The sequence below is a fragment of the Pelophylax lessonae genome (genome assembly GCF_965119305.1).
Source record: "Pelophylax lessonae genome assembly, chromosome: 4".
NCBI classification, from domain to species: Eukaryota; Metazoa; Chordata; class Amphibia; order Anura; family Ranidae; genus Pelophylax; species Pelophylax lessonae.
This window is the reverse complement of record NC_138771.1, coordinates 362,925,398-362,941,214: the sequence shown is the minus strand read 5'-3', so window position 1 is coordinate 362,941,214 and position 15,817 is coordinate 362,925,398. Positions and strand designations below refer to the sequence as shown.

Genomic DNA, 15,817 nt, shown 5'->3' with positions numbered 1-15,817 from the left:
CACATAAAAGCAAACGCCAGATAGCAATACTGGAATTCCAACAAGTTGGATGACATATAGTCAACACATCAACACATGGATGCAAATCACCTGACTGACTTGTTTGAATTATGTGAGACAAGTCTGGTCACAGCAAATGAATGGATATAAATTCCACATGATACTGAAATCATCAGGTAAGAAGTAGTTTTCTCAATATTCCCGTTTGACAATAGAGTGACACACTCTTTATTGCTATATTACGTACTAGTCATATGCTGTTCTCATTCTTTATAGCAAAGGTGTGACATTGACCAAAACGACATTAAAGCATATCCACAGCCATTTTTTTTAGGTTTAGATGAAGTAAGGGATGGTCAAAACGTTTGTAAGGTTAAAAGCAAATTTATGTTCAATACGTAAACTCATATAAATCATTTCCACATTGTATTTTAGTTATTTCCAGTCTACTCTTACTCATATGAACCATGTTGAAGTGTGTAAACAAGTTCAGTTTTCTCCCCACTGTTCTACTGTATTCTGATAGGACTACACCCCCCCTCAAAAATAACTATTTTTTATGTTATTACAACACTGAGGCTATAAATTCTAAGTGTCCTCACTGTGCAGGTTCACTCTCACAATATTACCCCTGTCTCTGGAACAGAACAAAATGAGAAATCCAAAATTTTACAGTCACCAGACTATAAGTTGAGAATCTCTCTAATGTGGACACTTCTGCTCTCACTTCTTGTTGGGTCTTAGGGGCAAAAAATTAATGGAAATCTCCCCAATAGGATACAGACAGCAAATTAAAAAAAAAATGACTTTTAGAGTCCGCTCACCCTATGACGACACGACTTCGGGGCGACTTGCACTGACTTGATGGAAGTCAATGCAAGTCGCTCCGACTTCGGCCAAAAGTAGTGCAGGAACCTTTTTCTAAGTCGGAGCAACTTGAGTCGCTCCTATTAGAACGGTTCCCATTGCACAGAATGGAGCACGACTTGTCAGGCGACCAAGTTGCCTGACAAGTCGGAGTAGTGTGAACCGGCACTTAACCACTGGCTACCCTGCCCAAAACTATAAAGAATATTTTGGCTATGCATACACTTTAAAGGAAAAGTCCCGGCAAAACCTAACGCTAAACCTGCTCTGTGCCACATTCCAACTCTAATCTAACCCTGTAAAGCAAAAATTGCAGTACTTACCTTTTCTGTACCCGATCCAGTTCCGGTCTCCAGCGGCGGAAGCTGTTTGTAGGAGAGGAAGGGACATCTCCCATAGAGTAACTATGGGGTTTCTGTTGTCGGCTGCCTCTCCTGCACCCGCCTCCACGCTAAAGCCCACTGACAGCTGATGCTGGGACCGGATCGGCTGCAGAAAAGGTAAGTACAGTGATTTTTGTCTTACAGGGTTAGTTGGATAATAGGTTTAGAATGTGGCAAAGAGAAGGTTTAGCGTTAGTTAGGTTTTGCCTGGACTGTTACTTTAACATTGCACATTCATTTATGAAGAAAAAAAAAAAAAAACTGTTTCTGTAGCCATTATTCATAAATGACTGATGTGTGCTAAAAAAAAAAAAAAAAAAAAAAAAAAAAAAAAAAAAAGTGAACGTCCTGGCTTCTCTGAATAACTATTTTAGCTGTAAGTCCCGATTCACATTTTGCGATGCGGGAACGCTGCGAATATGCAGCGTGATCCCGCATGGCATCCGCACCCCTGGCAGTTCACACTGCCATATGCAATACGCAGGGGGTGTCAATTAAAAGTTAACGACACCCCCAGTTGCGATCGCATATCGCAGTGCAATCTGCAAGTTTGCACAGAATGGGATCGCATTAGTGTGAACCACTATGCGATCCGATTCTGCTGCGTATAAAAAAAAAAGGGTCAGGTGTGTGTTTAGTGCGGATGCGGTGCAAATTCAGCCATTTAAAAAGTGTATGGCTGAAATTTGCACCGCACATGAGATCGCATGTATTTAGGAGCAGTGCGCTCCGAATTACATGCGAGCTCCGTGATCGCACTAATGTGAACTGGGGCTTAATGGCAAGAACACCTGTTATTGATAATTACTGTTCAGCTACCAAAATAAACAAATACTAAACATTTCCACCTGAAGCTATCAAAAATAAATGCAACTGATCTGGGTGGTGTGTTTATTCTCTTAACACACAAGAACTGCCAAGGAAATCATTTTTTTTAGCCCTAATTAAATATTTCCTGGTCTTGTTCATGTTTTTAGTTAAAGTGGTTGTAAAGCCTCTAGGTTTTTTCACCTTAATACATTATATAAATTAAAATGAAAAACCTTCTGTGCTGCAGCTGCCCCCCAGACAACCCTTTTTCCTACCTGAGCCCGATCCAATCCAGTGATGTGCACGAGCGCAGTGGCTCCTCACTGAAAAGATTGATAGCAGCAGAAGCGATTGGCTCCCACTGCGGTCAATCAAATCCAGTGACGCGTGTCTGTGTCACGGGAAGCAGCAGCCAGACTCGGGGGCGAGCACGCACAGGTGCCCCAATGGAAAGCGGGGGGCACACGATGAAGAGGAAGGGCCTGGAGCGCCAGCAGGGCACCCCAGAAGAGGATTGGGGCTGCTCTGTGCAAAACCATTGCACAGAGCAGGAAAGTACAGTAGGAGGGAGGAGGAGAAGAACTTTAATTTTTACAGCCCCTTAAAGTTTTTTGTAGCATAAATGTTTTAAAAGGTTGTCTTTCAATTTTTTTTAGAAATACCTTTGCTATGCTTTGTGCTTGATTAACACTTAATATCTGTATCACTGGTCAATGTGGAAAAGGTCTCATTTCAGTAGCCAGCACCAGCCTAGGCACTGGTATGGGGGTATTTTGGCAACCTTACCCTCTAGTGTAAGGATGTTGTCCCTGCACTGTTCACATCTATAGTATATGAGCTTGTTGGACAGCCCATTTCAAAAGCGCAAGTGTTAGTATGCAGCCCCCCCCCCCCCTTTGCATCCGACAGTCCAGCCTCTGCAAGATTTTGAGCCAAGAGAGCACTAGGGGGGGTCAGGCTCTGACTTTGGACAAGAGGATCTAGCTTTCAAGTGGTGTTCCAACCTATTCAAAAGGTGCTCAGCTAGGCTGAGGTCAGGGCTCTGTATAGACCACTTGATTTCCCCAACAACAAACTCATCAAAACTTTTCTATACAGACCACTGTGCACAGCTATGAAAAACCTTCCTCAAGCTGTTGCCATAAGATCAGAAGTGCACAATTGTCTGAAATGTCCTTATGTGCTATTGCATTCACAGTATACCTTGATTGGAAACACCTGGGACTCAATAATTTGGCCATATAGGAAGGTGTAATGACCAGGTTTCCAAAAATGTTTTGGCATATAGTGTACATCAGGTGTAAATATAACTGAATAGCACATTTCCTGAACATGCCCTTAGGGCAGATTCACACAATGCGTTTCTGCACACTCCCACATGCTTTTGACAGCCCATTTATTTTATTGGGCTGCCAAAGGCGCCAAAATGCATGAAAAGTACAGCAGGCGCGACTTTTGAAATCACACAGTACCACTCATTTTTGGTGCCACAAACGTACACGCAATTGGTAGATGTGATTGGAGAGCCATTAACAATCAATGGTAACTGAACACCTCTACAGAGGGCAGCAGGTAGTCTGAACAACAGAGCAACAGATATTTCCTGCACCGAAAGTGGTGTGAATGAGCCCTCAAGGAATTGGTTTTCCTTGGGAAGTAGATGCATATGGATGTTTTAGGAAAAAATTGGGTTTTTGCTCATTCTTCTACAGCATTAATAAGAAGACACGGACCATCCACATAAGTGAACATTTCTTCAATGACCAACAAAGGGAACACTACAATTTTATTAGCTGTTTTTCTGTTTTGGTCTTTGTTACTACTAGCTCAATATCAATAATATTACTGAAAACTAGAGCTGCACGATTCTGGCTAAAATGAGAATCACGATTTTTTTTGCTTAGAATAAAGATCACAATTCTCTCACGATTCTCGGCGCAACATCATCTTTTACATTATATAAAAAAACAATTGGGCTAACTTGTATTTTTTCCCCAAAAAAATGCATTTGAAAGACTTCTGCACAAATACCGTGTGACATAAAAGATTGCAATGATCGCCATTTTATTCTCTAGAGTCTCTGCTAAAAAATATATATAATGTTTGGGGGTTCTAAGTAATTTTCTAGCAAAAAATACTTTAAGAGGTTAAACTGCTCTCCCTTACAGCTGGAAGTTCATTCCTTTGATCTAAAGAACGAAAAGATACATTGTAAAGCATTTTGTTGCATTTTGTTTATACTTATCTAGCAGCTTTAAAAATGTTGATAAACATTTGCCGAAGACTTTTTTTTTTTTTTTTTACAGCTGTGAGTGAGCAGAAAACGGCTCAGTAAGGCTCCATGTACACGGGACGTTGTTAAAAGTCCCTTTGAATGCTGGAATTTTTAGGACGTTTGAAACGTCCGTTCAGTCGCGTTTGTACCCGCGTTTAGAAGCGTTCCTAGAGGTCAAAAAATTTATTCCCCTTTAAAATGGAAAAACGTGAACGCTAAACGCGGGTCATCGCGTTCAGACGCGTTCGGACGCGTTTAGACGCGTTCGGACGCGTTTTTGCGTTTGAAACGCCGGGAAACACACGTTCGAACGCAAATAATTGCGTTCTAAAAACAGTCCCTGAACGCAACTGCCTGCAAATGACTGTAAACGACCTGGTGTACATGGACAGATAAGATAAAATGTAGATGGGTTCAGGGGCTTCTGAAAAAAACGCCCAACTGCTCCTAAACGGCCATTTCCAGCGTCCCGTGTACATGGAGCCTAAGAATCGAGGACATGCAGTTTAAGATCGTCAGGGGGGGTGAATCGAGATCGCGATTTTTTAACGATTAATTGTGCAGCTCTACTGAAAACTATTTTGGAGTATAAAGCAGCACAAGGTGTCAAATACGTTAAGCTGCGCCACATTCCTTACTCTTTGATCTATTTGTATATCTCAACTTACAGTTCATACTAATGTAGTGGGAGCCATACATACAGTAATTATACACAGGAGTTCCCTGAAATCTGAAAATTATTTTAAGGGTTCTATGTTGTAAAAGCAAGGATAAGCATGAGAGATCCAAAGGCATGCACCTTTAAAAGTAAACAGTGGCAACTTCCATATTCTTATCAGGACAAGGTGCTTCATTCTGAAAGGCCCCCCCAATGCACATTACCACCAGACTGCTTTACAGTGCAACACAATGTACAGTATTGCAGTACTGTGTGTTGTATTGCACTGGGTTTCAGAAAATAGTACCTGTGCCTTTTTTGGTGCATTAGCACAAGGTACATTAAACGCATTCAACATGGAACCTGAAACCCATACTTCCAATGCATACTTCCAAAGCTGTACACGGCCCAGGAAGTTAATGACTAGGTTCCCATAGAAATTTAGAGCATGTGTCTCAGGCTTTAATTGGGTTCTGACCCTGACATCAACTTACCTGCACACAGGTGGGGAAAAAAAAAAATTTTTTTTTTTTTTCTTTTTAAATATAGATCTGAACACAAGTGCGATGTTGTCTACTGGATAGTAAACAACACAGCTGTGTAAAGATCCTGAAATTAAAAAATATTTACATTTGAGTGTACTAATTTAAACATATACTCAAATATGTATAGGCTTATGTTAGGCTGCATTCACACTTGAGCGTAGCGTTTTCGCACGATTTTCAGGCGTTTTTGGAGCCAGGCATTGACATCTATCAAAAACGCTGGTAATCAGCCCAAAAAGAAGCTCATGTACTTTTTTCAGCTACAGGCATTTTGCTTCAGGCGTTAAAACGCTCAGATGTGAACAGGGGCCATTTAAATGAATGGGGTTTTTCTTGTTGGGCTTTTTGGAACATTTTTTGAGTGTTTTTGGAGCTGAAAAACGCTCAAAAACGCCCAAGTGTGAATGGAGCCTTAGAGCTGCACGATTCTGGATAAAATGAGAATCACAATTTTTTTGCTTAGAATTAAGATCATGATTCTTTCACGATTCTCGGCATAACATCTTTTACATTATACAAAAAAATTGGGCTAAGTTTACTTTTTTTTTAACTCGTTAAAACGTATTTTTTCCCAAAAAACTGCATTTGAAAGACTTCTGCACAAATACAGTGGGACAAAGAATGCAATGATCGCCATTTTATTCTCTAGGGTCTCTGCAAAAAAAAATGATATATACATTATATATGTTTGGGGGTTCTAAGTCCTTTTCTAGCAAAAAAATACAGATTTTAACTTGTAAACAAGTGTCACAAAAAGGCTTATACACACTAGAAGAAAATCGGGCAAGAATTTTTGTCCAAAGAACTTTCGTATGATTTTGGTATAGCGTTTGGTACAGGCGATTAGGACTGTTTTGTACGAAAATTCTCGAAGGGACACACTCCAAAATTTTTCTCATTCGGGAACAGAACGAACGATTTTCGTTTAATGTGTTACCATTTTTATATGATTTTCGTACAAGAAGAATCTGAAAAGAGACTGCGCATGGCCAGAAAAAAAAAAAAAAAGCCTTTGTTTTACGAGAATTTTCGTACGAATATAGTTCATCGGTTTCAATTTGCTGTGAACCACAAGGAAAATCGAAAAGAAGAATATGATACATTGTAAAACCCTGTATTTATAGTTATCTAGCAGCATTAACAATGTTGATAAATATTTGCCGGAGGCCCTTTTATTTTTAATTTTTTTGACAGCTGTGAGTGAGCAGAGAACAGCTCTGTAAAAATTGAGGACATGCCATTTTAAGATAGTGGGGGGGGGGGGGGGGGTTGAATCGAGATCGCAATTTTAAACAATTAATCGTGCAGCTCTAGCTTTTATGCAAACATTAAAAGCACCTTGAGGAGGATGAAGAAAAATTCTATTTTTGTATACATTTACACAAGATCTTCATGGAACTCACCTTGCGTTTTATACTCAGGATCTTTCTGCCAGCAAGATCCTGGGTGTAAACAACAGTAAATGAATAAGCCTGTGTGCAAGAAGCCTAATAGGAATCAACTGCATCCTAAGGGGCAACAGGCTACATGCGCCAAGTTGAGGAGGTCTCTGTGCTTACGTTTCCATGGAAACTGGCTTCGGTGTCAAAAGGTACTTTCTATTCTAGAATGATCAGAAGGGTTTTTTGGACATAAAGAAAATAAATATTTTTCCTATCATGCACTTATCCTTTAAGGGTTTACTTACACCTGTGTTGGTCTTTGAAAAGAAATTCACAGTGGATTGCTTTTCAGAGAGACTGGTGCAGGCATTCAGGAGGTGACCCTGCGGACTCCTGAATGCCTGTTTTTTTCTAGGGGTTTTTTTGAACAGTCGAACCACAAGCCTAGTGTTCAGGCCACAACTGTAGCTCAGCCCTATTCATCAGTTGAACAGTTCATGTTTGCCAGCGGTACAGCCGGCCAAACATAATAGAGGGGTTTATTTTTGCCATGCCATGACTTGTTTACAACCCTGCAGCTTAAGGGGGAGGTTGGGGGTTCAATCCCCTATTTTTCCTGCCAAAGTGTAAACTATGCCCAACCGGATCACCAGCACAGTCTCCCCTAAACATCAATATTTGGCTTTTAACAGTTATATAATTGTTGGCATTTTGCCTAGAGAACTCAAATCTATTACATAAGATGTGTGTAAACATTTGGCCTGTGGTACTTTGAACTTATGCCTCAGATCATTTCCTATAAGCTACATCTGTATCTCCCACAAATACTAGAGCAGCGGACATCTCAGCCATTGTCAACAACCTCTCTCAATTTTTTGCTCGAGTGAAACCCTTGAAATCATTTTCAGGTTTTGGGATCCCTTGCTGAATCCAGTTTCTTGTCGGCCAGTGGGAAAAAAACATGCCCCCAATGTTGGTTGGCCAGTGGCAAAACATGCCCCCAACATTGGTTGGCCAGTGGGAAAAAACATGCCCCCAACGTTGGTTGGCCAGTGGGAAAAAACATGCCCCCCAACGTTGGTTGGCCAGTGGCAAAACATGCCCCCCAACGTTGGTTGGCCAGTGGCAAAACATGCCCCCCAACGTTGGTTGGCCAGTGGCAAAACATGCCCCCCAACGTTGGTTGGCCAGTGGCAAAACATGCCCCTTACGTTGGTTGGCCAGTGGCAAAACATGCCCCTTACGTTGGTTGGCCAGTGGCAAAACATGCCCCTTACGTTGGTTGGCCAGTGGCAAAACATGCCCCTTACTTTCATGGCTAATGGGAAAGCATGCCTCTCTTGCAGTGTTGGTCAGAATGCAATCCTTACAGACATCTAAAAAGATCATTGGTGACATGCCACTGTCCCCAGAACTATTAAGGGTCCCAGAGCTACTCAAGCACTCTTAGATAGGAAGTCAATCAGCCACAGCTCAAGGAACCCCCAGCCATCTCTGCAGGAACCTTAGGGTTCCATGAAACCCTGGTGGACAATGGCTTGCCTATAACTACCCAAAGGTCAGAAGAGTGGTGTGCACACTATTCATCAACACCTCCAATGATTAGACGGCAAATACAATTCATGAGCAGACAAGCTGCTAAGAAAGGATGAAAATCTTCTGGTGGCCACACTTCAATTATTTTACCTGATTACCCAAAACAGCCTAAGCAGAAACCGATTGAACAGCCATAACTTTCCGCCTGATCAATTTACAACACAATCGATCAAACATAGTCAATTGCTGAAGGAAGAAAATTGTCAACAGTTGTGCATCAATCGGCAGTACGGAGATAAATTTGATCATATTTCGATTAATCGAATTAAGATTTCGGATTAGAGATTCAATTGATAACTTATGATCACATCTTGCAGCTATCGATTGTATTTCACTTCCCAGTGTATGTCATGTCAATACAATAAATAAATTGATGATGTATTGAAGTGTGGAAGCCACTACCATGAGAAGATACAAGGCAGAGCTGCTCTTCTACATATTACATAAGATATCCAACGGCTTCCAGATGTTAGAGGACCTGGCATATCATATGATGACAAGCTGTGCATGAGCAAGTGCAGAGATATTGGTAGTAGCAGGTTATCCCCCATTACTACAATACAGCAGTAATAATAGAAATAATGCAATTACCTGAAGGCATAGTCCTCTCTGTGGTCTCTGCTCGGGGACAGCTGCCCGTTCCTCTTGGTGAAAAGCTTCTGGAAAAGCGTGGGCGGCATATTGCTGGAAAGTCCCAGCTACAAAGTGACATTAAAGTGTCAGCATTGGACACACAGCACCCGCCGCCAGCACCACCACCACCAAATATCTCCAGCAACGCTCCATCACTCTCTAGTCATATGACTACACACATACACTCCGCCCGATCACAGCACTCCCCGCTCTGCCAGCCACTTCCTGCCCTGGAACGTCTACGAGCGCTCTCATTGGTCGGCTCCACACTGCCAGGAAAAGCTAACACATCCGGCATCCCTTTAGACGTGGGAGTCCTGTACTTGCGCCTGATGGCCATTAGGGGGCTGCTAGGCGGCTTCTGTACTCTACATTATACTGTTTATTTATATTGTCCAGTGTTGTGTGTTATTAACCACTTAAGCTCCGGAAGATTTTACCCCCTTCCTGACCAGGGCCTATTTTGCGATTCGGCACTGCGTGACTTTAACGGACAATTGCGCGGTCGTGCGACGCTGTACCTAAACGAATTTGACGTCCTCTTTTTCCCCACAAACAGAGCTTTCTTTTGGTGGCATTTGATCACCTGTGCGATTTTTTGATCATGCGCTATAAACAAAAAAAGAGCGTCAATTTTGCAAAAATAACAATATTTTTAAAATTGTTTTATATAAAATTCCCAGAAAAAAAAAAATATGTAAAAATCAAAATTTTTTAACATTTTAAGCCAATTTGTTTTCTGTTTTGGTAAAAAAAAAAAAAAAAAAAGCGTATTTTGATTGGTTTGCGCAAAAGTTATTGCGTTTACTAACTAAGGGAAAGATTTTTGTCATTTTTGTATTGTTGTTGTTTTTTTTTTTTTAATGCGTAATGGCGGCGATCTGCTATTTTTTTTTTGCGGAACTGCGACATTGGGGCGGACAGATCGGACCCTTGACTGACATTTTTGACACTTTTGGGGTTACCAGTGATATTACTACAGTAATCAGTGCTATACATATGCAATGTTACTGGAAAATGACACTGGTAGTGAAGGGGTTAACTTTTTTTGAGAGGGAGGGGTGGTGTGTGTCCCTAGGGACGTGATTCTAACTGATTGGCTGTGGCTTGAGCAGTAAGAACAGTGATCAACGGTCCTACATAGTAGAACCGTATGATCACCATTCTTACACAAGACAAAATGACAGGCGGCTTGTTTACATTACGATCGCGAGTGCCCGGCGGACATCGGGTCCACCGGGCACATGCGCGGGGGGGTCCGTGACCGAGCAGGAGCACGCATTCTGTGGCACGCGCTTGCTCCCCAGAGCCTCACAGGCTAGCGACGTAGACCTACGTCGCTTTGCCTGTGAGGGACTGACTGCCGCAGTAAATATACTGTGAGCAGTCGGCAAGTGGTTAAAGTGTAACTCCACTTTAGTTGAGAAAAAAAACATTCCCCTCTAGGTGATCTCTGTACATTACAAGGATTTTACCAAACTTTGTTGCAACCTTTTGTTATTCTGAAGAAATTCCTGTTTGTTCCTCTGTGCTTAGTGGGTCTAATGGGAGTGGTTTCATAATTATCAATTAGCTGTGGCAGCTGCAGGGCTCTAATGAGGAAAGCTGCTGGGTCTGCATCCTTTAGACGTGTTCCTATCGGGATTATCTCACCAAAAATTACATTTTTATTGCAGGGGATGCCAGAAATCTGACTTGTATCTTAGACAGACTTCTGGGAAAATTGGGGAGCCAATCACACAAGCAGGAAATTAGGTTTCTGGGGTGTGTCAGGACACATTCTGTGTACAGAACAGCTCCAGGTAGCCGTATTGCATTGCATTTCCATAAAATACAACAGCTGCAGATTGAAAAGGAAAGGTCATTTTTAATAACATTCAATTACAATAAGATTTGTGTCGCAATTGAATATGCTATATTGTCATTTCTTTATTTGCTGATTTTTTCCCCAAAAAAGTGGAGTTACCCTTTAAGACCATGCCTATTTCTGACATTTATTGCCTACAAGTTAAAATCAATATTTTTTTGCTAGGAAATTACTTAGAACCCCAAACATTATATATCATTTTTTAGCATAGACCCTAGAGACTAAAATGGCGGTCATTGCAATATATTATGTCACATTGTATTTATGCAGCGGTCTTTGAAACCTAATTTTTTTGGGATAAAATACACATCAATCAATTAAAACAAAAACTAAACCGTAAAGTTAGCCCAAAATGTTAACATAATGTGAAAGTCACGCTTTAAAATTGTGCACACTTGTGGAATGGCGAGAAACTTTGGTACTTTAAATGATTACGTTTTAACGTTTTTTTAATGGTTACCTGTTTAGAGTTAGAGTTCTTGCGCTATAAGTATTGCTCTTGCTCTAACGATCACCGCGATACCTCACATGTGTGGTTTGAACACTGTTTACATTTGCAGGCAAGACTTACGTATGGGTTTAGCTTTGGCGCACAAACATGGAGGGATGATTTTTTTCCCCTTTTTTTTAATTTTTACATTGTCCCTTTAAAAAAACATTTCTAATCCCTTTTATAGAGGTCACAAGGAATGTAAAAATCCTTTGTGACAAAAATAGGCAGTGACAGGTACTCTTTATGGAGGAATATGGGGTCTAGAAGACCCCAATCCCGTCCTCTGCACCTCAAAGTATTTAAAACGACAAGATCTGTGTTTTTCGAATACTGTGGATTTTTTTAAACCCACGTCGTTGGCTGCTGAGTAAACCAGCAGTGATGTCAGCACAGGCAATTTAGCCAGCATCTGGTTGCATGCGTTTGCAGTGTGTACATGTGCGTTCCAGTGTGTTCACATGCCAAAGAATGCAGCGCAACATAGATAACAGCGCAATGGTGTTATCTAGGGAAAAAAAATATATATCACATCAAGTGTAGTGCAATCGAATGTGCATAGTCCCGATAGAATTTTAAAAATCCACCGTCATGCAATATTTAGTCGTGTTAAATAGTCCTATAATCCAGTGACTTCAGTGACCTTCACCTTTGGCTAAAATGCCCACTCACCTCCAAGCAATGGCCCCACAACAGAGCCACAAATGCCTGTAATAATGTCCCTCTGAATCTCACTGGGATGGTAATCCTCTGGATGTACTTGGACCCAAATGGACTTCTACGCAGATATCCATCAATCGTGTATAACCAGAAAATAAAGAGAAACCATAGTGCTCTCTATTTTAAACAATTTATTGTACTAAAACCAGGGATAATAATACTCACATTGAAATCTGAACATAAAACACATCATTAGCTTCCCAAGACGTCAATGTGGTGACGAAACATGTCAAGCTGACATGCACGCTGCCTCGATCTCGACCTCGCCGTGGAACGCACGTTGGTTTAGCCACTTCCTGGAGCAGTCAGTGTGAAGTGCGGGAGCAGGAGACCGCAAACGGCATTAGTGCACACGGCTATAAGGTTATACTATACATGCACTGTTTACTTAGAAGAACAACAGCTGTATGATGCCCTTGGGGCTGTTTTTAAAAATCTACAATTGTTTTGGATTATTATACCGACATACTGCACTATGAGGAGTCCTTTTCATTTGATCTGAGACCCACAGGAGACCCTGATGAGAAGGATATCTGATACAGTGGACCCTGAGCCTGGATTTACTTTAAAGCACTATATAATCCCTTGTTGCCATAAAGTAACTGGGGTCTACAACTTCTGGTAAGCCTTTACTTCTCACACACTCTGTAGGTGTTTGGAGGTTCCCACCATCACTCATTCCCCACCACCTGCATAACCTGGATACACCACATGGATGCTTTTGTTTGTTTAAGCAAAAGTTATTGCACTATTTATATTTGGACATTTTTTTTTGCACAGAGCACTGATGCAAAAAACTTTATGCCCCCCCCCCCACAGTGCCGCCTGAGGTAGCTGCCTCAGTTGGCCTCATGGGCAGCACGGCCTTGCTCACACCAACACCCTTTAATAATATACATCTAATTTTAAAGCAATAAAATCCTGACGGGAATTTTTGCTCCTCCCTACTTTACTCCAAACAAAGCAAGCTTTTTGCCCAGATACAATATATCACAAATGTCTGACGGCTAGAAATGTACATACATGTAATCAAAGTCTAAAGATGAAGGAAGACAAGACACATCTAAAGGGAACAAGGGACACTTTCTTTATACAATTGAAAAATGGTTTCTGTTGTGTATCTGCAAGAGCGCACGGCAAGGGAATCATATGATGAGATCACATGACCACAGCTCAGCACTGGTATTAGCACTGCTGTTGTGTCTGTAGAGGTGTTTCCTTGTGCGTGGGCGACTGGGACCTATTCCAAACTGATAAACAGACTTTTCTATGACAAATCTCACTTAGTAACCTATCATTCACGTAGTGCTTGTTTTTCATAACATTGATACAAGGTGGGGTGTGAAGAAAATGCACATAATAAGAAATGATGAAAGTACACACACACACAGTTTTGGTCTTTGATCGTTAGCACCCTCTTAGGGCTCTTTCACACGGGCGTTCCTTTTTTTTTGCCCAATCAGGTCCTTTTTTTTTTTTTTTTTGTAACGGACACGGATGACACTTGTGTCATCCGGTCCATATGTCCGTTTTTCATCCCATCCGTTTGCGGATGAAAAACTGACATAATGCATGTCTATGTAAATACGGATGTCTGCGGATGACACCACTGACATCCGTTTTTGCTTCCGTTCCGTTTTTTGAAAGGAAGAAAAAATAGGGTTCTCCTCCGTTCAAAAAAACTGAACTGAACTGACAAAAAACGGATGTCAGAGGATGATCATCCGATGACATCCGTATTTACATAGAGATACATTATGTCCGTTTTTCATCCGCAAACGGATGGGATGAAAAACGGACATACGGAATGCCCGTGTGAAAGAGCCCTTAGGCTCCTTTCACACGGCCGCTCCGTGTGTCCGAAAATCATCCAATCCGTTTGCGGATGATTTGCGGACATAATGTAAGTGAATGGCACTGCGGGTGTCAGCGGAATACCATCCGCTGACACCCGATTTTCCTCCTGTCAGTTCTGTTCCGTTTTTACGAATGGAACAGAACCCCATTTTTCCTTCCGTGTAAAAAACGGAAAGGAAGGAAAATCGGATGTCAGCGGTGTCATCCGCTGACATCCGCAGTGCCATATACTTACATTATGTCCGCATATCATCCGCAAACGGATGGGATGATATGCGGGCACACGGAGCGGATGACAGAAATGTCATCCGCTCCGTGGAAAAAAAAAAAAAAAAAGTCCCGCAGCGGTCCTTTCACACGGAGCGGCCGTGTGAAAGGAGCCTTAGATGCTAGGTAAATATAGTCTATTTGGGCTCCTCAATAATCAGTGGAACAGTTGTTGATTGTTTTAGACTGACCAGGGTCTCACGAGCTACAGGTCTGATTGATTCTCCCTGCTTCTGTTAGGCTCCAGAACATAGGAGTGGAGCAGGTTAAATGAGCAGTCTGAATATTTATGGAGTCTCAGCCAATCCCTGGGGGAGGTGTGTCCAGTAGGTGGCTGCAGAACACATAAATAGCCTGGGGGTCTGGAGCAGTCTTGTCCAGGGGGGAGAAGATCCCAGCCTGAAAGGCTACTGCCCTTCTAGGCAGCCCAGCTGAAATCCTGCCTATGTTCATCGAGGTCATAGCTATGTTAAAGCTGGGGGGGGCATAAAAGATGTATTGAATAATCTATAAAGCATTAACATATGGTAAGTGACAAAAACAAAGTGCTCAAAAAGTCCATAGGTGAATAAAGGTAATATTATAAAGAAAAGTTCATAATGAATCCGGCTACAATGGAACAGTGAGCAGTGAATCAACAAAGCTGACAAACTCAGGTGTTGCATGCAACCCCACCGTGATCACACAGATGGATGGCCGCTTACCAGATTCTAACCAAATCAGTGCAGCTATAAATCTCGGGATGGGTTGAGCTGAGCCTCAGTGGATACACAGGACACTTCCAGCAGCCCCGGACAATAGCACTGAACTTCTCACAGTTGGAGCCAGACAGATTCTGACCAAGTCAGTTCAGATATATCTCTCGGGATGGGATGAGCTGAGCCTCAGTGGATACTAGATGCTTCCAGCAGCCCCAGACAGTAGCACTGAAATCCTCACAGATGGAGCCGGACTTGCAATGTGTAGCATGGAGCAAAAAGTGGCCAATAGTGCATTATCCTTAGGTGTATTTATTAAAAATATAAAAGATGTACACTTACACGTTAGCAGAAAGTTCACAACTAGGGAATCATGCGGTGGACAGAAGAGCCCAGACGCCTGTGAGAAGTTCAATGCTATTGTCCGTGGCTGCTGGAAGTGTCCTGTGTATCAACTAAGGCTCAGCTTAAACCATCCGGAGATTTATATCTGCACTGATTTGGTTAGAATCTGGTATAACGGATCAACCAGCACCCCGATTGGGTAACTCCGGTGACGGATGCTCCTAGTGCTTCCGAGGGCTCCAAGAGCTTAGTGATTATCCAAGGGAGTATAAAGAGCATAGGAATCCCTTGTAGCAGGTTCCTCCAATGAGAGACAGGACTCTATATTGAGAGTGAAAAAGAACTCAAACTTTGATGGTACAGCTGCTCTTTTATACAGTTTTCCCCCACAAGGTTACCGCCCTGGAGGACCTTGTTGGAAACA

The 15,817-nt window shown here is 42.0% G+C and overlaps 1 protein-coding gene across 2 annotated transcripts in view; it reads right to left on the bottom strand.

Moving 5' to 3' along the window:
• Positions 1 to 9,365, bottom strand: part of FNIP1 (folliculin interacting protein 1) — a 160,424-nt gene extending 151,059 nt beyond the window's left edge. For both annotated transcript variants that reach the window (XM_082257158.1, XM_082257160.1), the window contains exon 1: positions 9,108 to 9,365. In XM_082257158.1, coding sequence (XP_082113284.1) covers positions 9,108 to 9,196 — 89 coding nt within the window. In that variant the 5' untranslated portion in view covers positions 9,197 to 9,365. The remainder of the gene's footprint in view (positions 1 to 9,107) is intronic.
• Between the last annotated feature and the right edge of the window lie 6,452 nt (positions 9,366 to 15,817).